This window comes from Chlorocebus sabaeus, chromosome 20, assembly GCF_047675955.1.
Source record: "Chlorocebus sabaeus isolate Y175 chromosome 20, mChlSab1.0.hap1, whole genome shotgun sequence".
NCBI lineage: Eukaryota > Metazoa > Chordata > Mammalia > Primates > Cercopithecidae > Chlorocebus > Chlorocebus sabaeus.
This window is the reverse complement of record NC_132923.1, coordinates 110,924,409-110,946,766: the sequence shown is the minus strand read 5'-3', so window position 1 is coordinate 110,946,766 and position 22,358 is coordinate 110,924,409. Positions and strand designations below refer to the sequence as shown.

Sequence of the window (22,358 nt, the reverse complement as noted above, 5' to 3'; positions counted from 1 at the left end):
CAGTGGCCAGATCTCAGCTCACTGCAAGCTCTGCCTCCCGGGTTTACGCCATTCTCCTGCCTCAGCCTCCCGAGTAGCTGGGACTACAGGCACCCGCCACCTCACCCGGCTAGTTTTTTGTATTTTTTAGTGGAGACGGGGTTTCACCATGTTAGCCAGGATGGTCTCGATCTCCTGACCTCGTGATCCGCCCATCTTGGCCTCCCAAAGTGCTGGGATTACAGGCTTGAGCCACTGCGCCCGGCCCTAGAGAGGCTTTCTTCTTGGGCCTAGGAGTACTTGAGGTTGTTCATCTCTTAGCATGGCTCCAGGAAAATCTTCTTCCATTCACAAAATCCTGAGGTCTGGGACCCACACTGGAGCCCCTGTGACTGTAGTCATACCAGTTGTGTCCTCAGCAGGGCTCCACCCCTTGTCCCTACTCAGCCTCAATGAGCTGGAGCAGGAAGGTCCCCAGGCCCCCAGTGGGCACCTTGGGCTTACATTTCACTCCTTTGTCTGGGCTGGAAACTGATTCCTCTCCCCAGGGATACACGTGCCTGTCTCCTTGTTTCCTGGCAACAGATTCCAAAGAGCTGGAGCCCCTGAATTATTGCTAAGCTCCTCTGGCCCCTTCCAGCTGAGTTGGCTCTGGCCAGCCTGGGAAGCACCAGGATCCTGTGAATGGGGAAAGGCCCTCTAAGCTTCTGCCCACTCTGAGCATGCAATACCTAGGCCTTTGCTGCCAGCCCACCTCTGGGAGCCCAGGGCTTAGAGAAAGGAGGCAAAGATGGAGAGGTCCTTCTATAAGTACTTGTGAGAGGAACTGAGCCCTCTGGAGTCTGGATGCCTGAGGACTGCAATCTCTGGGGAGGAACACCCTTCATGGATTTGGCTGGGGGCAGAGAGAGGATGGAGATTCAAGGGAATAATGGGAGCCGGGAGAAGTGACGGCTTTTTCAGGGACTGGAGATATCTCGGGAAGCCCTGTGGGGCTGGGATTCCAAACTTATTCATTCTCAGTCATTTACTAATTTATTCATGACACAGACATTTATCAGTGCTTTCCAGAGATGCAGCATCCCACCCCCACCGCGGAGTCCAAGGTCTGGGAAACAGGAAGGGACGACAGGGGCAGAGGTTGGCACTGATACTGGTTGGGCCAGGCCAGGGAGAGCAGGGCAGCAAGACGGCCCCGAAACCCCTAGGCTCACGCACCACCCCGCGCTTCCCCAGCTAGGGCCCGCGTGGCCATGCCCTTCAGTGGTCAAAATTTTGGGGACCCGTCCCGAGCTCGGTCACTGACGTCGACGGCCGCCTGGCGGCGCTCGAGCCGCTGGCCGAGAGTGACGTCATCAGAGGCGGTCCGGCAGAGCCTGCCTCGCCCCGCTGCGCGGCCTGACGTCGCTGATCGGCCCGGAAGCGCTCACACGTGTGCTCGCTCCCCTGCTACTGGCCCCTTGGCCGGCCGGGCTGTTTCTGGTCATGGGTCGCTCCCGTCGGACAGGCGCGCACCGAGCGCACTCTCTAGCCCGGCAGATGAAGGCGAAGCGGCGGCGGCCGGACCTGGATGAGATTCACCGCGAGCTGCGGCCTCTGGGACCCGCACGGCCCCAGCCCGACCCAGACGCCGAGCCCGACCCCGACCTGCCAGGGGGCGGCCTGTACCGCTGTCTGGCCTGCGCGTGAGTCCCGGACGAGCCCGGCCTGGGCGGAGGAGGGTCCGCGGTACCGGCCGGGAGATGTGAAGTTCAAGCCCCAGGCCGTGCGGAGCCTTCTCTCTTGGGACCCGTGGGTCCGCCCGCCTCCCGTTTCTCAGACCCGGATCCTGGCGTCAGGGACAAGCTAGGGCTAGGGAGATAGGTGTACTTGGGAGACTATCACCTCCTCACTCTCCTTCTCACTTCCATCCCTACAGGAGGTACTTCATCGATTCCGCCAATCTGAAGACCCACTTCCGATCCAAAGACCACAAGAAAAGGTATGAAGGAGTAAGGAGAGGATTGATGGATGGGTGCTCAGCAGATAGGGCTTTCACCTGTCAGCTCCCAACTCCTGTTTTTCTTTCTCCCAGGCTGAAGCAGCTGAGCGTCGAGCCCTACAGTCAGGAAGAGGCAGAGAGGGCAGCGGGTATGGGATCCTATGTGCCCCCCAGGCGGCTAGCAGTGCCCACAAAAGTGTCCACTGAGGTCCCTGAGATGGACACCTCTACCTGACATGGCCTGAAGATGCAGGGCAGAGGAGTTGCCCATGGACAGTGACGCAAGGACTAGGCTGGGAGGGAACGTGCCAACCCCTTTTGGCTCTGGGTTTGGGGAACGGAGGGCCTCTTCTGGGTGCCCTGCCCCCAATAAAGGAACTGGACAAAGAGAGCTTGCCTCCAACTCTAACTTCCAGGTCGCTGTCTCAAACTCCTGCCCTGGAAGGGCTTCTCTAGTACTTTCTGTGCACCAGGCCTAGGGTGTCAATCTTGGTCTATCTTTGGAGCCCACATCCATGCCTTCCCTCTGAGGTCCTAGCATCTGAACTGGAGCACCCAGATGGAGGCCTGATGCAGTGTGGGGTGGCGGGAGTGGGATCAGATTACTCTGTCCTGCTTCCGACAGAGACTGATCCCCAGAAAACAAGACTTCTGAGATTGCAGCCCCCTCCCGAGTCACCTACCCCCAGCGTCCAGGTGAGAGTCTCTCTTCTTCATTATGGGGCCCGTGGCACCCGCCGCTGCCCCACCATCTTCCAAACGGCATAGCAGGAGCCACCCAGCCCGAGGACAGCTAGCACTGTAGCCACAACTCCCACCAGCAGACTGCGGGGCTCTGCCTTCAGCTCACCAGCTAGCTGCATCTGGAGGTGCACAGAGGGTGTGCCTCAGGGGTCAGTTGAGACTGCCAGGAAGGTGGGGAGTGGGAATGGGCTGAGTAGGTGTAGCTAAGGGAAGGAGACATGGACGCCGGTACTGCCCCAGGGAGATTCCACCCCAATCCCTTTCGCCTCACTGCCCATCTGGGCCTGCCTGCTCAGGCGGCAGGGAACGTGACAGCCTGGCTGTTGGGGGTGTCAGCCCAGCTATGGTAGGGGGAGGAAGGGATCAGTCGTGCCAGAAACCATTGATCAGGGGTACTTACCTGTAGCACCCGGAAGTAACCAGGGGTCAGGCGTCGAAATCGCATGGTGGGCGGCACTGGTCTCCCTGGCGGCCTGTAGGGTGGGAGCAGACATGAAGACCAGTGGTCTTTATGATACCAAGACGTGGAAAGTAGGGTAGAGGGGTCTCTGACCTTCTACATACGGAAGACCCAAGCCCTCAGAGGATGCTCACCCGTGCCTGTCTGCCAAGGTCTGGCAGGGGGGCGGAGCAACTGGACCTTTAAATCTGGCCCCTTCCCCCACTGCCTACCATCCTGCCAGCCTTAGGAACAGCTGTCAAAAGAGATCAGCATCAGGCTTGAGCGGCACCTCCCCCACTGTCCAAGGAGGCGGGTCTGGGTAGGCAGAAGAGGCCTTGGCTGGCAGGGCTCAGGAGTCCCAGGCCTGGACCAGGTACTGGGCGGGCCTCCCTCAGCCCCTGGTCCAAGCCCCATCCCTACTTCAGATGATTGGATGCCAGCATTATGGAAGGAAGGGGAGGGTGCCTTTTCGATTTGATTTCCGTGAAATCAACCACCCCTACCTTGAGGGATGGCACATTTAACCTATTTCTTTCTTTTTTTTTCAAAGACAGAGTCTCACTCTGTCACCCAGGCCTGAGTGCAGTGGCATGATCTCAGCTCACTGCAACCTCTGCCACCCAGATTCAAGCGATTCTCCTGCCTCAGCCTCCCAAGTAGCTGAGATTACAGACACCTGCCACTGCGCCCGGCTAATTTTTGTATTTGTAGTAGAGACGGGGTTTCACCATATTGGTCAGGCTGGTCTTGAACTCCTGATCTCATGATCCACCCGCCTCGGCCTTCCAAAGTGCTGGGGTTAGAGGCATGAGACACTGCACCCAGCCAATTTAACCCGTTTCTTCAAGACAAAGTTTCTGCAGGGACTTCCCTGCCCTCAGCTTGAAACAGTGATAAAAGCATATCTGCATATACCAATGAAGAAAGCTGCCCATGACACGTTAAAAATAGTAGTCATTATTCTAAGCACTTAACTTGTATTTCATCTGGTGTCCATTATCTCTTAAATGATAAAGTATGATTGGGCAGCACTTCGGGAGGCTGAGGCAGGCAGATTGCTTGAGTCCAGGAGTTCGAGACCAGCCTGGGCAAAGGTGAAACCTCATCTCTACCAAAAAAAAATAATAATAATAATTTAGCCAGGCATGGTGGTGCATGCCTGTAGTCCCAGCTACTCAGGAGGCTGAGGTAGGAGGATCACTTGAGCCCAGGAGGTAGAGGCTGCAATGAGCCGAGGTCGCACCATTGCACTCCAACCTGGGTGACAGCTAGACCCTGTCTCCAATAAAAAAAAAGAAAAGAAAAAGTACAGTTTGCAGAATAGTATGTAGACTATCTGCAGATACAGAAAATAGAAGAATATCCCAAATTTAGCAGTGGCCCCCACTGGGGAACATGATAGAGACACACTGGGGAAAGGGCACATCCTGCTTTCACTTAACCTATTACCTTTGAAATGTATACAGCAAATATATAGAACTTTATATTCATAAAGCTTTTTAAAATAGGCCGGGCATGGTGGCTCACGCCTGTAATCCCAGGGAGCCAAGCATGGGAGGCCGAGGTAGGTGGATTACTTGAGGTCAGGAGTTTGAGACCAGCCTGGCCAACATGGCAAAACCCTATCTCTACTAAAAATACAAAAATTAGCTGGGTGTGGTGGCGCACACCTGTAATCCCAGCTACTCGGGAGATTGAGGTACGAGAATCACTTGAACCTGGGAGGGAGAGGTTGCAGTGAGCCAAGACTGCGCCACTGTACTCCAGCCTGGGCAGCAGAGCAAGACTCTCTCAAAAAACAAAACAAAACCCTTTAAAATAGAAGCTGCCGTCCGGGCATGGTGGTTTATGCCTGTAATCCCAGCACTTTGAGAGGCCAAGGCAAGTGGATCACTTGAGGTCAGGAGTTTGAGACCAGCCTGGCCAAGATGGTGAAACCCCATCTCTACTAAAAATACAAAATTAGTCGGGTGTGGGGGCACATGCCTGTCATCCCAGCTACTTGGGAGGCTGAGGCAGGAGAATAGCTTGAACCTGGGAGGTGGAGGTTGCGCTGAGCCAAGATCACGCCATTGCACTCCAGCCAGGGCAACAAGAGCAAAACTCCATCTCAAAAGAATAAATAAAAATAAATAGAAGTTGCCATTTACTGTGTCCCTAACTGCCTAACCCTGGCAGATGCTGGGAGCATAGAGTAAAGGTGCCGTGGTTCAGGGAGGAAAGGGGCTGGTTCTCACCTCTGGTGGCAGCTCAGGAAAGATATTTGATGAAATCAAGATCTGTCTACCGAGCACTGTGATAAAGGCTCTATTAGAATTTACTGGACTTCGCTAGAGTGCCATAGGGAGGCTGCTGCATGAAGAGGCAAAAATGTTAAAGGAGGATGCAGCACGGAGTGTTCAAGGGACGCAGACCCGAGGCAAAACACAAAGCTGGAGACAGGCATTTTGCAAATTTGAAGCCAACTGGCTCATAAGATGAAAGAGGCTGTTAATACCAAGTGTGAAGGTGGGATGGCATCACCAGAGCTGACCAAGTTCAGAGAAGCTGAAAATCTCAATTTGTATGTGACATTATTAAATGTTGACAACACACATACACTACATGGGCCAACCATGGGCGAAATTCAGACTTTGGGTCTCTTGGTTACCGGTAAGGTCGTGACAGGCTTTGACGACTGGGGGTGCTGCAGAAATTCTGAAGTAGGTGACAACAGTTGGCTCCTCCCCACAGAATTAAAGCAATAATAACTCATATCTACCCCATGATGCAGATTTCAAAGTACTTAATGTCATCACAGTGCTAAGGCCTAGGTATCTATCCCTTCTGGAGAGGAAGAAACAGATTCAGAGAGCTGTAGAAGTTGGGCTGAGTCACATAGCAGTTGAGTGTGGAACTGATTTTATCTGATTTTTTTTTTTTTTTTGAGACAATTTTGCTCTTGTTGCCCAGGTTGGAGTGCAATGGCACAATCTCGACTCACTGCAACCTCTGCCTGCGGGTTCAAGCAATTCTCCTGACTCAGCCTTCCGAGTTGCTGGGATTATAGGTACCCTCCACCACGCCCAGCTAATTTTTTGGATTTTTAGTAGAGACAGGGTTTTGCCATGTTGGCCAGGCTGGTCTTGAACTCCTGACCTTAGATGATCCACCTGCCTCGGTCTCCCAAAGTGCTGGGATTACAGGCGTGAGCCACCGCACCCAGCCTTTTTTTTTTTTTTTTTTTTTTTTTTTTTTTTTTTTTTTTTTTTTTTTGAGGCGGAGTCTTGCTCTGTCGCCCAGGCTGGAGTGCAGTGGCACTAACTCGGCTCACTGCAAGCTCCGCCTCCTGGGTTCACGCCATTCTCCTGCCTCAGCCTCCCGAGTAGCAGGGACTACAGGCGCCTGCCACCACGCCCGGCTAATTTTTTTGTATTTTTAGTAGAGATGGGGTTTCACCGTGTTAGCCAGGATGGTCTCGATCTCCTGACCTCGTGATCCACCCATCTCGGCCTCCCAAAGTGCTGGGATTACAGGCTTGAGCCACCGCGCCCAGCCCCCAGCCTTTTTTTTTCTTTTTTTGAGATGGAGTTTCACTTTTGTTGCCCAGGCTGGAGTGTAATGATGGGATCTTGGCTCACCGCTACCTCTACCTCCCGGGTTCAAGGGATTCTCCTGCCTCAACTCCCGAGTACCTGGGATTACAGGCATGTACCACCACGCCTGGCTAATTTTGTATTTTTAGTAGAGATGGGGTTTCTCCGTGTTGGTCAGGCTGGTCTTGAACTCCTGACCTCAGGTGATCCACCCACATCAGTCTCCCAAAGTGCTGGGATTACAGGCCTGAGCCACCACACCCGGCTGATTTTATCTGATTCTAAAGTCCTGGTAGTCCCCTGACCTGAGATGATGATGATGAAAATGAACATTTACTATGTGTCAGATATTTTTCTAAGATGAAAGCTCTTACTCTGGGGTCCAGAATTCAGGGGATCCATAAACTTGGATGGGAAAAATTATATTTTTATTTTTGCTAACCTCTAACCAAAATTTATGATTTCCTTTTACATGGATTGAAGTAGTAGTATCTTTGGCTTAGTCACCAACAGAAATCACAGACATTTTGGTCGGGCGTGATGGCTCACGCCTGTAATCCCAGCACTTTGGGAGGCCGAGGTGGGTGGATCACGAGGTCAGGAGATCGAGACCATCCTGGCCAACACGGTGAAACCCCATCTCTACTAAAATTACAAAAAACTTAGCCAGGCGTGGTGTCAGGCGCCTGTAGTCCCAGCTACTCGGGAGGCTGAGGCAGGAGAATGGCATGAACCTGGGAGGCGGAGCTTGCAGTGAGCCGAGATTGTGCCACTGCACTCTAGCCTGGGCGACAGAGCGAGACTCCTTCTCACCAAAAAAAAGAAATCACAGACATTTTCATGTCAAATGGTAGTTATTGCAAGTATCTCAAAATATTTATGCTCGAATGATTTCAAAATCACAGTGGTTGTTAAACCACCGCTAAATTGTTCATGAGCACCTTCTGTTTCAGATGCTCCTGTGATGTAGCCGCCATTAACTGGGCACCTCCAGGCCTAGCAGTGGTTCAGTGACCAAAGGGTCAATCTGCCTGTTCTCAGTAGAGCTTCTCCACTCTTCTGCATTCCCTGTCTTTAGTTGTTTGCTGATCAATATGTAAGAGGAGGGGAATCAAAGACCACCGCACAGTTTAATGTTCTTATTCAAGCTGGTTGACAACACACTGAGGTCATTAGAAAAGGAAAATTTAACTTTTGGCCAGTCTTGTTAATGTTAGTAAACCCATAATATCATAAATTTCTGGTTTTATTTTTTTGAGATGGGGTCCTGCTATGTTGCCCAGGTGGCTTTGAACTCTGGGCTTGAATGATACTCCCCACCTCAACCTCTCAACCTCTCGAGTAGCTAGAACTACAGTTGTGTGCCAGCGCTCCCCAGCTGCAAATTTGTTGTTGTTTTTTTTTTTGTGGGTTTTTTTGTGAGACGGAGTCCCTCTCTGTCGCCAGGCTGGAGTGCAGTGGCATAATCTCAGCTCACTGCAACCTCCGCCTCCTGGGTTCAAGCGATTCTCCTGCCTCAGCCTGCTGAGTAGCTATGACTACAGGCGTGCACCACCACACCCAGCTAATTTTTGTATTTTTAGTAGAGATGGGGTTTCACCATGTTGGGCAGGCTGGTTTCCATCTCTTGACCTCGTGATCCACCCGCCTTGGCCTCCCAAAGTGCTAGGATTACAGGCGTGAGCCCCCACGCCTGGCCAAATTTGTTTTTAAATATAGTTTTGATAATTATTCTCATTGTAATCCTAAGCATTTTGTTTTGTGCATTTGTTTATTCATTTATTTATAATATAGAGTTTTGCTCTGTTGTCCAGGCTGGAGTGCAGTGGCACGATCTTGGCTCACTGGAACCTCCACCTCCTGGGTTCAAGCGATTCTCCTGCCTCAGCCTCCTGAGTAGCTGGGATTATAGGCACCCACTATGCCCAGCTAATTTTTTGTATTTTTAGTAGAGATGGGGTTTCACCATGTTGGCCAGGCTGGTCTTGAACTCCTGACCTCAATTGTTCCATCCGCCTCGGCCTCCCAAAGTGCTGGGATTACAGGCGTGAGCCACCACACCCGGCCTGTTTTATGCCTTTATAAGCAGCTATTCTGAGAAAGCATTCACAGGCCTCACCAGATGCCGGAGTCCATACTGCAAAATCAAAGGGAGGCTAAACACCCCAGTTCTAAAATGTTTTCAAGCTATTCAGATATTGTGCACACCTGCCCTTTGAAGTAAGGTCTATTATATCTCCTTTACAGACCCAGAAACAGAGGCGCAGAAGTTAGGGTCAGCCCCAGGTCACACAGCTAACAAGAGCTGGCCTAGGCACCCAGGAACCTGGCCCCCTAGCCTCCGTGCTTTGCTGCTGAGCTTAGCGCTCCTCTTGTGGCTTTTTCTTGAGGAGCCCAAGGGTCAGCGTCCCACCCAGCCATATGAGGCCAGTGGCACTGCCCCCTAACTGGGGTGAGATGCCAGAGCCGTAGGATGCCTGAAGAGCTGGGCAGGAGGCGGTTGGGCGTGGTCCCATGGCTGTCGCAGCGCCTCACCTGGCCGTCTGTGTGAGCCCAGGTATGCAGTAGGCTCCGCCCAGGACCCAGCCCGGCCCCTCCTCAGGCCTGGGCTCTGGGAGCGGAAATTCCGGCGCCAGCGGGGCAATACAGGAGCTAATGTGAGCCAGCAGCGCTGGGCCATGGAACCGGTAGAGACCTGGACCCCCGGAAAGGTGGCAACTTGGCTGAGAGGTGGGTGGGACCGGGGTAGAGTTGGGCTTGAAGGGGACTAGGTGTGGGTCCCACCGGAAGAGGGAGGAGGGGAAAAGGAAAAAGAACCTGTGGACTGGGTGCAGTGGCTCACACCTGTAATCCCAGCACTTTGGGAGGCCAAGGTGGGTGGGTCACGTGAGGTCAGGAGTTCAAGACCAGCCTGGTCAACATGGTGAAACCCTGTCAATACTAAAAATACAAAAATTATCTGGGGGTGGTGGCAGGTACCTGTGTAATCCCAACTACTTGGGAGTCTGAGGCAGGAGAATTGCTTGAACCCAGGAGGTGGAGGTTACAGTGAGCCGAGATTGCACCGCTGCACTCCAGCCTGGGTGACAGAGTGAGATTCATCCAAAAAAAAACACAAAAAACAAAAGAACCTGCGGGCTCTATCAGTCGGTCAGTCAGTCAACAAGTATTTATAGAGTACCTACCATGTTCCAGGTACTGTGCTCGGCAGAGAGACAGATGAGATGACCCCGGGGGGCCCAAGGACCCAGAAGGGGGCCCCTCATTGTGGCAGCAGCCAAAGAGGCCTCTAGGGTGGTAATGGGGAGGTGGTGTCATGAGAATAGGAGGGAGGCCTGGCAGGCCCACGCCTACTGTATCTTCTTTATCTTCCCTGGCCCCAGGGCCAGTGGGCTGTTGTTAAATCCATTTCTTAGAGTCAGAAACTGACGCACAGAGCCAGGAAGTGATTTGCTCAGTCTCTGGTGTCATTCTGCCCCCTCCACACCCTGAGCTCCTAGTGACAGAAGCAGAAGGCCTAGACCAGAGTGAAGAGGTTGACACAGCCCCACCCTGGGGCTCCTATCCAAGGGGCAAGGTGCTGTCCAGGCTCAGCGAGCCCAGACAGATGGGAAGCAACACACCCCACAGGCCGACTCAGAGAAGGGCCTCCTGACACACAGTGCAGTGCAGCCAGGAGCAGGCAGTCAGGACACCCCTCCCAGAGCCGGGAGCTGGAGCGCACTAGACAGGCTCAGGAGGACCAGCCCAGGTAAGGGCAGGAATTCAGGGCTGGGTTCAGACTCCCAGGCTGGATTCCAGGCCCACCCCACCACTTGCCAGCTCTGTGACCGTAGGTCTCAGTTTTTCTGTCCATCAAATGGGAAAGGCAACTCTGACCTCATAAAGTGGACAAAGTGAGACAATCATGACACAGCTCATTTGTAGCTCAATTCCTGGGGCTATTGTGAGGGCAGCAGCTGAATACAGTCACCGTGCAGGAAGGAGGTGGCTCAGGGACCCATAGCCAGGGAGTGACAGGTTCACGAACTCCCAGTCCGGTGCTCTGAATGTGACACAGGGAACACACACACACACCCCCACCCCCAAGTGAAGGAGCCTAGCTTAGGAGGGGAAGAATTCCTTTGAAGAGTGAGCAAGCTACTTAACCTCTGTGTCAGTTTTCCCATCTGTAAACAGGATAATAATAGTCTTTACCTCCTAGAAATGTAGTGAGAATCAAATGTGTTAATATGTGTAAAGCTCTTATAGCTTTGCATAGCACATAGTAAGCCCTCGATAGACACTTTTCTTATTTTTGAGTGTCTACCTTGTCCAGGCACAGGCTGGGGGTTAGAGACAAATGATTATCTAAGGCCTGATCTTTGAAGAGCCTGTGATAAAATGGGAAAGACCAATGGTCAAGTGCAGGGGTTTGTGGAGGCTCGGGGGCAGTGGGAACAAGAGGAGAGTCCCCCACCCCACTCAGCCCGGGAAGTTATGGAAGTCTTCCTGGAGGAAGTTAGTTGAAAAAGGAAGTGAAGGAGCTAGAACAGCAACACCAGCAGGAGGAATAGCACTCTAAGGACCCTGAGGTAAAAGGGTATTCCAGGAGCTGCAAGGAATTAGCTCTGTGCATCTGAAGTGTTGAGTCTGGGGGGCTCTTCAGGATATGATGCTGGAAAGGGAGGTGGTAGCCTAATCATACAGGGCCTGTAGATCATGGTAAAGTCTGGCAATAATAATATGATGGCTATTATTGACTTGTCTCCCACAAACCAGACAATGGCCAAGGCCTTGACATATGTCATATCATTTAAAACACACATGATTAGAAGGTAGGTACTTTTATTATTCCCATGTTACAGGTGAGAAAACTGAGGCACAGAGCAGTGCTATTACTTGCTCAAGTGTTCACAGTGTCTCAGTGACTCCATGGCCTCTTGTTCTTATCCCCTATATTGTTAGTTCTCAAACTTAAGGGAGCATCACAATCACCTGCAGGATTCATTAAAATACAAACAGCTGGATGGGCGTCGTGGTTCACACCTGTAATTCCAGCACTTTGAGAGACTGAGGCAGTCGAATTGCTTGAGCCCAGGAGTTCGAGACTTGCCTGGGCAACATGGCGAAACCCCATCTCTGCAAAAAATACAAAAATTAGTTGGGTGTGGTGGTGTGTGCCTGTAGTCCCAGCTACTCGGGAGGCTGAGGTGGGAAGATGGATTGAACCTAGGAGGTCAAGGCTGCAGTGAGCCATGATTGTGTCTCAAGCCCCTGTCTCAAAAAAAAAAAAAAAAAAAAAAAAAAAGATAAAGAAAAACTGCTGGGCCCCAACCTCAGAGTTTCTGATTCAGCAGGTGTGGTATGAGGCCTGATAATTTGCATTTCTAACAAGTTGTCCGGTGAGGCTGCTGCTGCTGGTCTGGGGGCCACTTTTGAGAGCCCTATACTTTCCTGCTCCTCAACTCGGTGGCCTCATCTGTGAAATGGGCAGAACAGCCTGGGTGTCAGGGTTATCATTAGGGCTAGACTAGAGGGAAAAGGGCTTTGCAGGCGTGAAGAACCAGCCCAAAAGGTCCTGACACCTCTGCTTCCCCCGAGCTGAGCCCTGCTCTCCCTCCAGGTCTTGACGACTCCCTGCAAGACTATCCCTTTGAGGACTGGCAGCTGCCTGGCAAGCACCTGCTCCAGCTCTGCCCCCGAAGCCTCGAGGCTCTGGCTGTGCGGTGTCTGGGACACCAGGAGCTCATCCTGGGCGGGGTGGAACAGCTCCAGGCCCTGGTGAGTGAATGCTGGTCACACTGGCTGCAGCTTCCACCAACCTGGGGGGTGCCGATGGGGGCTGGCTGCTGCCAGGGAGGTGACTTGCCCTCTCTTTGGCACAGAGCTCCAGGCTACAGACAGAGAACCTGAAGAGCCTGACAGAGGGGCTGCTGGGGGCAACCCGTGACTTCCAGAGCATAGTCCAAGGCCGCCTGGGGGACTGTGCCAAGACCCCTATTGATGTCCTCTGTGCAACTGTGGAGCTGGTGCATGAAGCCAACGCCCTCCTCTTCTGGCTCAGCAGGTACCCGGGTTGGGGTGACGAGTGAGGGACTCTTGTCATCTTTGGCCTCCTCCAGGGTGTGGGAGAGAAAAACAGAGCTTGGCTCTTGTTCAGATATGGTGAGCCAGGTGTGGTGGCTTACGTCTGTAATCCCAGCACTTGTGGGAGACCGAAGCAGGCAGATCACTTGAGGTCAGTAGTTTGAGACCAGCCTAGCCAACATGGTGAAACCCCGTCTTTACCAAAAATATTAAAAATTAGCCAGTTGTGGTGGTGCGCACCTGTAATCCCAGCTACTCGGGAGGCTGAGGCAGGAGAATCACTTGAACCTGGGAGGTGCAGGTTCCAGTGAGCCAAGATCGTGCCACTGTACTCCAGCCTCGGCAACAGAGTGAGACTCCATCTCAGAAAAAAAAAAAAGATACAGCGGAGCAGGGCAAAGGGATTAGTCCACCTGTGCAGGGGCACTGGGATGCCTGGGTTCCCACCCCATCCTCCAGCTTGTAATAATCAGTCTCATCAACAACCACTGAATGGAGAGCCTCCCCAACCCTGTTCACTGGCTGCTGCTTGTCCTCAGACGCCACCTCAAATGTCACCTGCTTGAGGAAGCTTTCCCTGTTGTACACTCTCAAAGCTATACTACTAATAATAAATAATAACTTATTATTATAAACTCATTATCCAATGTTTCATGATACTCATTACAACTGAAGTTAAATTGATACTGATGTATGATGTCTTTAAAGTCTGTTTCCCCAGTGCCTAGAGCAGGGGTTGGCATGTGGTAGGCACATGACAAATAAGTCCTTTGCTAATCTCTTTAGATGTCTCAATCATCTCCTTTACTCTAAACCAAAACCCATCAGAGCAGGTATTATCCCCAAGTCTCTGAGGTGAGTAATTGGTGAGTAATTGGCTCTGAGTGGTTAAGCATAGTCCCTTAACCACTGTGCCATTCTTCCCCTCCCAGGTACCTCTTCTCCCACTTAAATGACTTCTCGGCATGTCAGGAGATCCGGGACTTGTTGGAGGAGCTGAGCCAGGTCTTGCATGAGGTAGGAGAACCAAGGGCCAGGCTTGGCCCATGCCCTAGAGACCAAACTGGGCTAGAGCTTTTTATAACCTGTGAATCAGCCCAGGATCGGGTATGAGGCTTGAGATGAGCGAGAAAGGAGGAGAGGAGGTCCTGCAACTGGGTATGGGACGATGGGGCCTTTTGGGGTCTCCTAGCTGGTAGGGGAATTTTGACACTCAGGACAGGGTGGGAGGGCAGGGCACGTGTGGTGACTTCTGGGGGCCTGGTATCAGGGAAACGAGCCCTCTGGTTAAAACACTGAGGCCCTGTGGTTCTGGGCAGGGAGCCAGTATAGAGAAGGCAGGGAGGGACTGCAGGGAATCCCACCCTGCCCCCAGGAGAAGGCAGTTCCTCTATGGCCCTTGCTCAGGGGAGGCCCCCGCTCTCTCATTCTGCTTCCAGGATGGTCCAGCAGCCGAGAAGGAGGGCACAGTCCTGAGGATCGTGAGTCTGTGGGGTGGGAAGGGAGTGGGGGTGGGGATGATCGGGTTCAGGCTAGACAGCCCGCTCCCCTCCCCCAGTGCAGCCACGTGGCTGGGATCTGCCACAACATCCTGGTCTGCTGCCCCAAGGAGCTGCTGGAGCAGAGGGCCGTGCTCGAGCAGGTGCAGCTGGACAGTCCATTGGTGAGCCCTGCCCTCCCACCTCTCACTTCTGACCCCTTGGCAGCCTTGTCAGGGCCTGAAATAGGGTCCAGGATCCCGCAGAACCCCGTGCTGCCCTGGCGGGAAAGCCTTTTTTGTACAGATACTAAAATGGAGGCCCAGAGGATTGGCCAGGGTCTCCCATTGCTCCGCACCTCCCCAGTCCCCACACCACGTGGGTGTGGCCTCAGGTAGGGTGTTCCAGCCTTGGGATGGAGACAGGGCAGGGGCTCGGGGGTAGTTAGGAAAAAAGGGAGAGGACGTGACCTTTCTTGATTTAATCTTTGACCAGTGGGGAAGACCAGAGCCCTATCCCTGCCCTATCCCTGCTTGTCCCTTTAGGAATGTTGCTAAGAAGCTGGTACCTCAGAAATCAGGGTCTCCAGTTTCCCTATCGTTCTTAGCAGAGGGGAAGTCAGAGGCCCAGAGGAGTAGCAAGTCCAAAGTCACACAGCAAGTCTGGGCAGGACCAGCTTGGGGTCAGCTCTTGCCACAGTTCCACCCACTGTGGAGTCCTGGTATCTGGCAGGGGTCCTGCCTACTGGCCCTGTTGTCCCCCCAGCCCCCAGTGACTGCAGCCTCTGCCTCTGCAGGGCCTGGAAATTCATACCACCAGCAATTGCCAGCACTTTGTGTCCCAAGTGAACACCCAGGTGAGAGCCCCACACCCTTTCCAACCACCCACCCCTGAAGCCTCTCACCTGCAAACCAGGCCAACCTCAGGCCCCATTCCCCACACCAGGTTCCCACTGACTCCCAACTGCAGATCCAACCTGGAGATGAGGTTGTCCAGATCAACGAGCAGGTGGTGGTGCGTGAGGAGAGGGATGTGGTAGGAGGTGAAGGGGTCACCAAGTGCAACCCAAGTCTGGTGGGTGGGGAGGCAACCAAGCGTTCTGACCAGGGTTGTGGGAGCTGCCTTCCAGGAGATGAGCCAGCTAAGTCTGGTGAGAGCATCCTCTGCAGAGCCCAGGTGACGGGACCCGTGGAAGCTCCCAGGAGGCTGCATGAGGGAAGTGGGAGGTTGAGAGAGCACCCCCAGCACAAGGGTGAGAGTTGGTGGTTGCTTCAGAGCCTCCTGCCCAGTTGATGCCAGCCAGTGTCTCTGTCCCCCAGGTTGGATGGCCCCGTAAGAACATGGTAAGGGAGCTGCTGCGGGAGCCAGCCGGACTCAGCTTAGTGCTGAAGAAGATCCCGATACCGGAGACCCCCCCGCAGGTATCTTCCCCTGCCGCCCCCAAGCTGCCTTCAGATTCCCCCAACAGGTACCTGCCCCCACCACCCCCACACCCGCCTTCAGACCCCCCCAACAGGTACCTTCCCCTACCACGCCCCCCCAGCTGCCTCCAGACCCCCCCACAGGTACCTGCCCCTGCTGCTCCCCTACCCCTGTTGCACCCCTAACCTGCTTTCAGACCCCTGTCTCCATTGCTTTGTTCCTGGTTGTTCCCCAGACGCCCCCTCAGGTCCTGGACTCCCCGCACCAGAGAAGCCCATCACTGTCTCTGGCCCCACTGTCTCCCAGGTAACAGGCTCTGTCCAGGTGTGTCTTGGTGGGGAGACCATGGGCTCATCTCATCCTCTTTGCCCTCCCCAGGGCCCCATCTGAAGACGTCTTTGCCTTTGACCTGTCTTCAAACTCCAGTTCCGGACCCAGCCCTGCCTGGACAGGTAGTCTCAAAGCCCCATGGATGCCCCGGACATGGCATCCAGATGCCCAGTTCTGACCCCAAGCCTGGGACTGGGCTCATAGACTTTCCCTGTCTCTTCTCCCTCCCTGACAGACTCTGCCTCCCTTGGCCCTGAGCCCCTGCCCATCCCCCTGGAAACCCCAGCCATACTCCCAGCAGGGGTAGCAGGGACTCCAGGGCTCCCTGAATCCCCTGACAAGGTAAACTCAGGGGCTTAGCAAGGAGGTGGGTGAGTCTGGACCTGGATCCTTCTCTCACCCTTCTGATATCCTTTCAGAGTCCTGTTGGTTGGAAGAAATCAAAAGGTATGAGGTGCGCTGGACTAAGTGGGGGTCCCCCTGTCTGAGGAGCTGTTAAAAATCTTTACGTGCTGGGCAAGACCACCCCCATCCTTCCCACACAGCCTCTCCTGGAAACAGCTGTGTTTCTGGGGTCAGACAGAGCTGTGCTCCTAGTCTGGGCCTCTCACCAGCTCTGTGACTTTGAGCAAACAGGTTAGCCTCTAGTCTTCGGTTTGCTCATCTCTAAAACAAGAAGGGTCATCCCACCTCAGAGATGACACACGCAGCCTTCTGAGCAGAGTGTGGATTCAGAGATCTCACTTGGGGATGCTCGTGGAAGGCTGGGGAGCATGTTTAGCGGGGGCACCTTGCCAGCCCCTCACTGCTCAACTTGTGCTGTGCTGCTACAGGCCTGGCGACCCGGCTGAGCCGCCGGCGGGTGTCATGCCGTGAGCTGGGCCGGCCGGACTATGACGGCTGGCTCCTGTTGCGAAAGGCACCCGGTGGCTTCATGGGCCCGCGCTGGCGCCGCTGCTGGTTTGTGCTCAAGGGACACACGCTCTACTGGTACCACCAACCCCAGGTAAGACCCCCCACACACAAACGGGTAGGCAAGTGAGTCACCTCCAGGCCTCAATTCTCATCTCTGTTCAATCATCCATTCTTATTCCTGGTCCCAGGCTCTGATGTTCCCATCTGTTAAATAGGGACTTTCTTCAGAGAGAAATGAGTTAATATATGTATAAAAGCAGTTTGGAAAAGGTATCACAGGAGGTATAGAGAAAAATCTTTTTTTTTTTTTTTTTTTTGAGACAGAGTCTCGCTCTGTTGCCCAGGTTGGAGTGCAGTGGCGTGATCTCAGCTCACTGCAAGCTCTGCCTCCCGGGTTCACGCCATTCTCCTGCCTCAGCCTCCCAAGTAGCTGGGACTACAGAAGACCGCCACCACAGCCAGCTAATTTTTTGTATTTTAGTAGAGACAGGGTTTCACCATGTTAGCCAGGATGGTCTCCATCTCCTGACCTCGTGATCTGCTTGCCTCAGCCTCTCAAAGTGCTGGGATTACAGGTGTAAGCCACCACGCCCAGCCCCGAAAAATCTTTTTTTTTTTTTTTTTTAAGAGATGGGGTCTTGCTATATTGCTCAGGCTTATCTCAAACTCCTGGGCTCAAGCGTTCTGCCTGCTTCAGCCCCCCAGAGTGCTGGGATTACAGGTGTGTGCCACCACATCTGGCTGAAAAATCACTTCTATTCTGCCCACTTCTTATCCTTCTGATATTCTGTCCATCCCAATGATGGGTCTTTCATTTACTCATTTATTCATTCAATATTCAGGTGCCTACTGTGAACCCAGCTCTAGGCTGGGCACTATGGACACACAGAAGAGCAGATGGTTTTTGCTTCTCCAGAACTTAGAGGCTATTAGGGGAGAGGGATGAATACACATTCAAGGACAATGTAGGAACTGTGTACTAAGATAAAGGGAAAGCCCAAGGGATGTGGGAGCACAACAGAGGTATCCAGTTCCTCCTGAGGAGTCCAGATGCCTCCTGACAACGCAATACCTGGCAGTTAGTTGCATGGGAAGGGGAAAGAAAACCAGGAAGAGAAAGCAGCATTCAGAAAACTCAGGGGCATGAAGCAGTTTGTTTGTGTCTACTGAAGGAACAAATGCATGAGCAGGCTTTTCTTGTTTGGGTTTTTGGTTTTTGTGTTTGAAACAGAGTCTTGCTTTGTCACCCAGGCTGGAGGGCAGTGGCATGATCTCAACTCACTGCAGCCTCTGCCTCCCAGGTTCAAGTGATCCTCCTGCCTCAGCCTCCTGAGTAGCTGGGACTGTAAGCACATGCCACCATGCCTAGCTAAGTTTTGTGTTGTTTTGTTTTGTTTTGTTTGAGACGGAGTCTTATTCTGTTGCCCAGGCTGGAGTGCAGTGGTGCAGTCTCGGCTCACTGCAACCTCTGCCTCCCAGGTTCAAGTGATTCTCCTGCCTCAGCCTCCTGAGTAGCTGGAATTACAGACACCTGCCACTACCCCTGGCTAATTTTTTGTAGTTTTAGTGGAGATGGGGTTTCACCATGTTGGCCAGGCTGGTCTCGAACTCCTGACCTTGTGATCCTCCAGCCTCAGCCTCCCAAAGCAGTGGGATTACAGATGTGAGCCACTGCGCCCGGCCTAAGATTTTAATTTTTTGTAGAAATGGGCTTTTTTCCAAGGCTGGTCTGAAACTCCTAGGCTCAAATGGTCCTCCTGCCTTGGCCTCCCAAAGTGCTAGGATTACAGGCATGAGCCATCATGCCCAGCCTTCAGGCTGCTCTTTTTTTTTGACTGTTTCTCTGATATCTTTGGCTCCCCTTTCCTGGCTTAGAGGCATCCTTTGGCCACACCTCCTTCCCTGACCCCAGATTCCAGCCCTGAGCTCTAGAAACAGAGAGACTTGTTAGAGAGCCCAGGAGATGCCTTCTCCCCTCCACAACCCTCAGGAGCCCGAGGGGTATCTAGGAGCTGACTGGGCCTTGAGAGTATTGGGGTTCCAACCTGACCCTCATGTTGTGATCCCCCCAGGATGAGAAGGCTGAGGGCCTCATCAATGTCTCCAACTATAGTCTGGAAAGTGGACATGATCAGAAGAAGAAATAGTTAAGTCTTGGGATATGATGGGCTGGGGGATGGAGACAGAAAGGGAGAGGAAGAGTGATGGGGTGGCAGTGGGAGGTGTGGCAAGTGGCTGGGGCGCCCAGAATCCAGCCTCTCTGGGCTCTGGGTGGGCACGCCCAGGCTGAGTGATGCTCCTCCACTCCTTGACAGTGTGTTTCAGCTCACCCATGATGTGTACAAACCCTTCATCTTCGCTGCTGATACCCTGACAGATCTGAGCATGTGAGTGCTGCCTCCCTTAGCCCCTACTCTCATATAATTCCCAACCTCTGTGAGCTTGGGAGCCTAGGCTCAGGAGCCTGGAGATGCAAAGTCTAGCTCCCTGAGAGTGGTTGGTCAAGTACTCACTTCTCTCTCTTTTTTTTTTTTTTTTTTTTTTGAGACAGAGTCTTACTATGTCAGCCAGGCTGGAGTGCAGTGGCGCCATCTTGGCTCACTGCAACCTCTACCTCCTGGGTTCAAGTGATTCTCCTGCCTCAGCTTCCTAGGTAGCTGAGACTATAGGTGCCTACCACCACACCTGGCTAATTTTTGTATTTTTAGTAGAGACGGGGTTTCACTGTGTTGGCCAGGCTGGTCTTGAACTCCTGAACTTGTGATCTGCCCGCCTCGGCCTCCCAAAGTGCTGAGATTACAGATGTGAGCCACCGCGTCCGGTGTCTCTCTTTTTTTTAATTAAAAAGTTTTGGGGGCAGATGGGATTTGCTCTTTTGCCCTAGCTGGTCTCAAACACTTGGTCTTAAACAATCCTCCTGCCTCAGCTCCCCAAAGTGTTGGGGTGACGGACGTGAGTCACCGCATGCAGTCAGTACTCAGTTCTCTAAGCCCCAGTTTCATCATCTCTAAAATGGGTGACTAAGAGTTCATCCTTCTCAGAGTTGCTCTGAGAATCATCAGAAGATGATGTGGGTAAAAAGCCCCTAGCATACAAGAGGACCCCGGAGGATGGAAACCCCGTGAGACCTGCTTGCTCTCTGTAGGTGGGTGCGTCATCTCATTACCTGCATCTCCAAGTACCAGTCTCCGGGCCGGGCGCCCCCGCCTCGAGAGGAAGGTAGGTGTCTCACAGGGTTGAGTAGGAGGAACCCTCACCTGAGCCTCTGCCTTTCCTGGGATGGGGGCTGGGAATTCAAATGCCCTAGGCCACTCCCTGGCCTCCCCAAAGCCCACTGCTCCTCTTCACCCCAGACTGCTACAGTGAGACCGAAGCAGAAGACCCAGATGATGAGGCTGGGTCCCGCTCAGCCTCGGTGAGTAGGGGGCTGCCAGGGGTAGGAGGTGGGGATAAATAGCAGGGCATGGAGCTCAGACAGAGACCCTCTGTGCTTTCCACCCTGCCTGCAGCCCAGCCCTGCTCAAGCTGGGAGTCCCCTCCATGGAGACACATCACCTGCAGCCACCCCCACACAGTGCAGCCCACGGACCTCCTTTGGCTCTCTGACAGGTGCTGGGCTGGAGTTGGGAGCTGGGCTGGGAGCTGGGGTGGGCACATCCTCATCCTGCTCCTCCCTCCCACAGACAACAGTGAAGAGGCACTGGAAGGAATGGTACAGGGGCTGAGGCAGGGTGGTGTGTCCCTCCTAGGCCGGCCACAGCCCCTAACCCAGGAACAGTGGCGGAGCTCTTTCATGCGGCGCAACCGAGACCCTCAGCTCAATGAGCGAGTGCACCGTGTACGGGCGCTACAGAGCACACTCAAGGTCAGCTGGGGACTCTGGGCACAGCAAGGGACTAAGCTCTGGGCTTCAGGCTTTGGTTTGCGGCTCTCACCTCCACCCTGGGCACCAGACTCCAGACTCAGCTCTGGACTCTGAGCTTAGCAGCTGACAATGGGCTCAGCTGTGGACTGGGCCAGGCTCTGGGTTCTGAGTGGGGATTTGAGTCTCACCTGGGCTCCTCGTGCCACGCTGGCCACGTGCTGGCTTCTAGGCACCAGACTCCAGAGTGAAGTCTGGCCTCAGACTCTGCCCACATCCCTGGGTGATCACGGTCCCTTAGCCCCTCCTCTCCACACAGGCAAAGCTGCAGGAGCTGCAGGTCCTAGAAGAAGTGCTGGGTGACCCTGAACTGACAGGAGAGAAGTTCCGCCAGTGGAAGGAGCAGAACCAGGAGCTGTACTCAGAGGGCCTGGGGGCCTGGGGAGTGGCACAGGCTGAAGGCAGCTCCCACATCTTGGCCTCTGACTCCAGAGAACATACCCCCAACTCCCTGTGCTCTGACCCTGAAGAGCACTCCCATCTCTGCCCTCTGACCTCAGAGAGCAACCTCCAACCTCCTGACCTCTGACCCTGGCCAGCACTCTAGCTCCTGACCTTTGACCCGAGGGCCACCTCAACCCCAGCTTCTGACATGTCCAGGACAGAGCATCCCTGGATTCTGTTCAGGGTGGGAAGTAGTACTGCTAATCACGGTCTCACCCTGAGCTGACCCCTCTGCCTGCGCTTTGTGCCACCCTCTCTCTTGCCGAAGAAGAAACTCTCCCACCCCATCCTCCCATCTCTGGGCCACAGCCCTGCCCCTCCAGTTCCTTGACAGTTCTCCCCCAAAACCAGGTCTGTACAGGTGTTCTTTGTTTTACATGAGGGCTACTTTCCAACCAAATACAGTCAATTTTTTAAAAAATGAGTTTACATGTATCTTTACTTCCATATTTGAATTGGAAATCTGCCCCCCGGTGGGAACTGGGGTGAGTGCTCTTGGCCAGAGAGGGGGTGGCAGACCCTTGGTGCAGCCTGTTGATGTACATGCGAGTACCTGAGCTCCAAGCCTGCCAGGATGGTGGGTCCACCTCTCCCCAGCTCTTTGAAGGCTAATGGTGATCTCCTACCCCATTCCCCAGGGGCACACAATGAGAAACTTTCACTTCATAGATGGGGAAATGTACTTTGCATGGAAAGGTGGTGGGGACAGTCCTGGAGACTGGGCAGGTAGGACAGGGCAGCTGGTACAGAGGGGTGCAGGTTGAGGTCTGCCCTGGGAAGGCCCTGGGGAAAACACTTCTCCACTCCTCATTCCAGCCTCACCTCCACCTCCTGGATCCAAGGCAGGGACACGTCCCTATGACTCCATCCAGGCTGCACAGGAGATCTGACCTGCTCCCATCAGCCTGTGACTTCCAACCCCAGCCCAGCATCCCCAGACATCCTCTGTGGGATGCGGAGGAGGGACAATGGGAGGAGCTTCTCTCCTGGTTGGAATTCCTCAGTAGAATGCAGAAGGCTGGAGGTCACAGAGGCCTCTGTGATATAACCACAAGGG

General features: G+C 53.6%; 3 protein-coding genes across 5 annotated transcripts; 2 read left to right on the top strand and 1 right to left on the bottom strand.

The window, feature by feature from the left end:
• The first annotated feature begins 1,359 nt into the window (after window positions 1-1,359).
• Window positions 1,360-2,349, top strand: ZNF593 (zinc finger protein 593). Its single transcript, XM_007979902.3, has 3 exons — window positions 1,360-1,664; window positions 1,898-1,960; window positions 2,054-2,349. Exons 1-3 carry the CDS (start codon window positions 1,465-1,467, stop codon window positions 2,193-2,195), a joined length of 405 nt encoding a protein of 134 aa, XP_007978093.2. The 5' UTR covers window positions 1,360-1,464; the 3' UTR covers window positions 2,196-2,349.
• A 316-nt stretch (window positions 2,350-2,665) lies between these two features.
• Window positions 2,666-3,149, bottom strand: ZNF593OS (ZNF593 opposite strand). Its single transcript, XM_073008018.1, has 3 exons — window positions 3,105-3,149; window positions 2,937-3,024; window positions 2,666-2,846 (listed from the first exon to the last, which is right to left on the bottom strand). The coding sequence occupies exons 1-3, from the start codon at window positions 3,147-3,149 to the stop codon at window positions 2,677-2,679; spliced, it is 303 nt and encodes a 100-aa protein (XP_072864119.1). The 3' UTR covers window positions 2,666-2,676.
• A 5,046-nt stretch (window positions 3,150-8,195) lies between these two features.
• CNKSR1 (connector enhancer of kinase suppressor of Ras 1) lies at window positions 8,196-22,352 on the top strand. 3 transcript variants are annotated; one of them, XM_007979905.3, is made up of 21 exons: window positions 8,196-9,451; window positions 12,327-12,484; window positions 12,589-12,770; window positions 13,723-13,807; window positions 14,230-14,271; window positions 14,349-14,453; window positions 15,065-15,124; window positions 15,214-15,282; window positions 15,588-15,689; window positions 15,926-15,996; window positions 16,069-16,142; window positions 16,256-16,362; window positions 16,440-16,467; window positions 16,854-17,026; window positions 19,008-19,081; window positions 19,251-19,322; window positions 20,081-20,154; window positions 20,289-20,350; window positions 20,445-20,544; window positions 20,685-20,800; window positions 21,117-22,352. In XM_007979905.3, the coding sequence occupies exons 1-21, from the start codon at window positions 9,400-9,402 to the stop codon at window positions 21,384-21,386; spliced, it is 2,076 nt and encodes a 691-aa protein (XP_007978096.2). In that variant the 5' UTR covers window positions 8,196-9,399; the 3' UTR covers window positions 21,387-22,352. The 3 variants fall into 3 exon arrangements, with proteins under 3 accessions (XP_007978096.2, XP_072863761.1, XP_007978095.2); XM_073007660.1 differs by having other exon boundaries at window positions 8,198-9,451; window positions 15,214-15,276; window positions 20,619-20,800; XM_007979904.3 differs by having other exon boundaries at window positions 8,199-9,451; window positions 20,619-20,800.
• The last annotated feature ends 6 nt before the right edge of the window (window positions 22,353-22,358 follow it).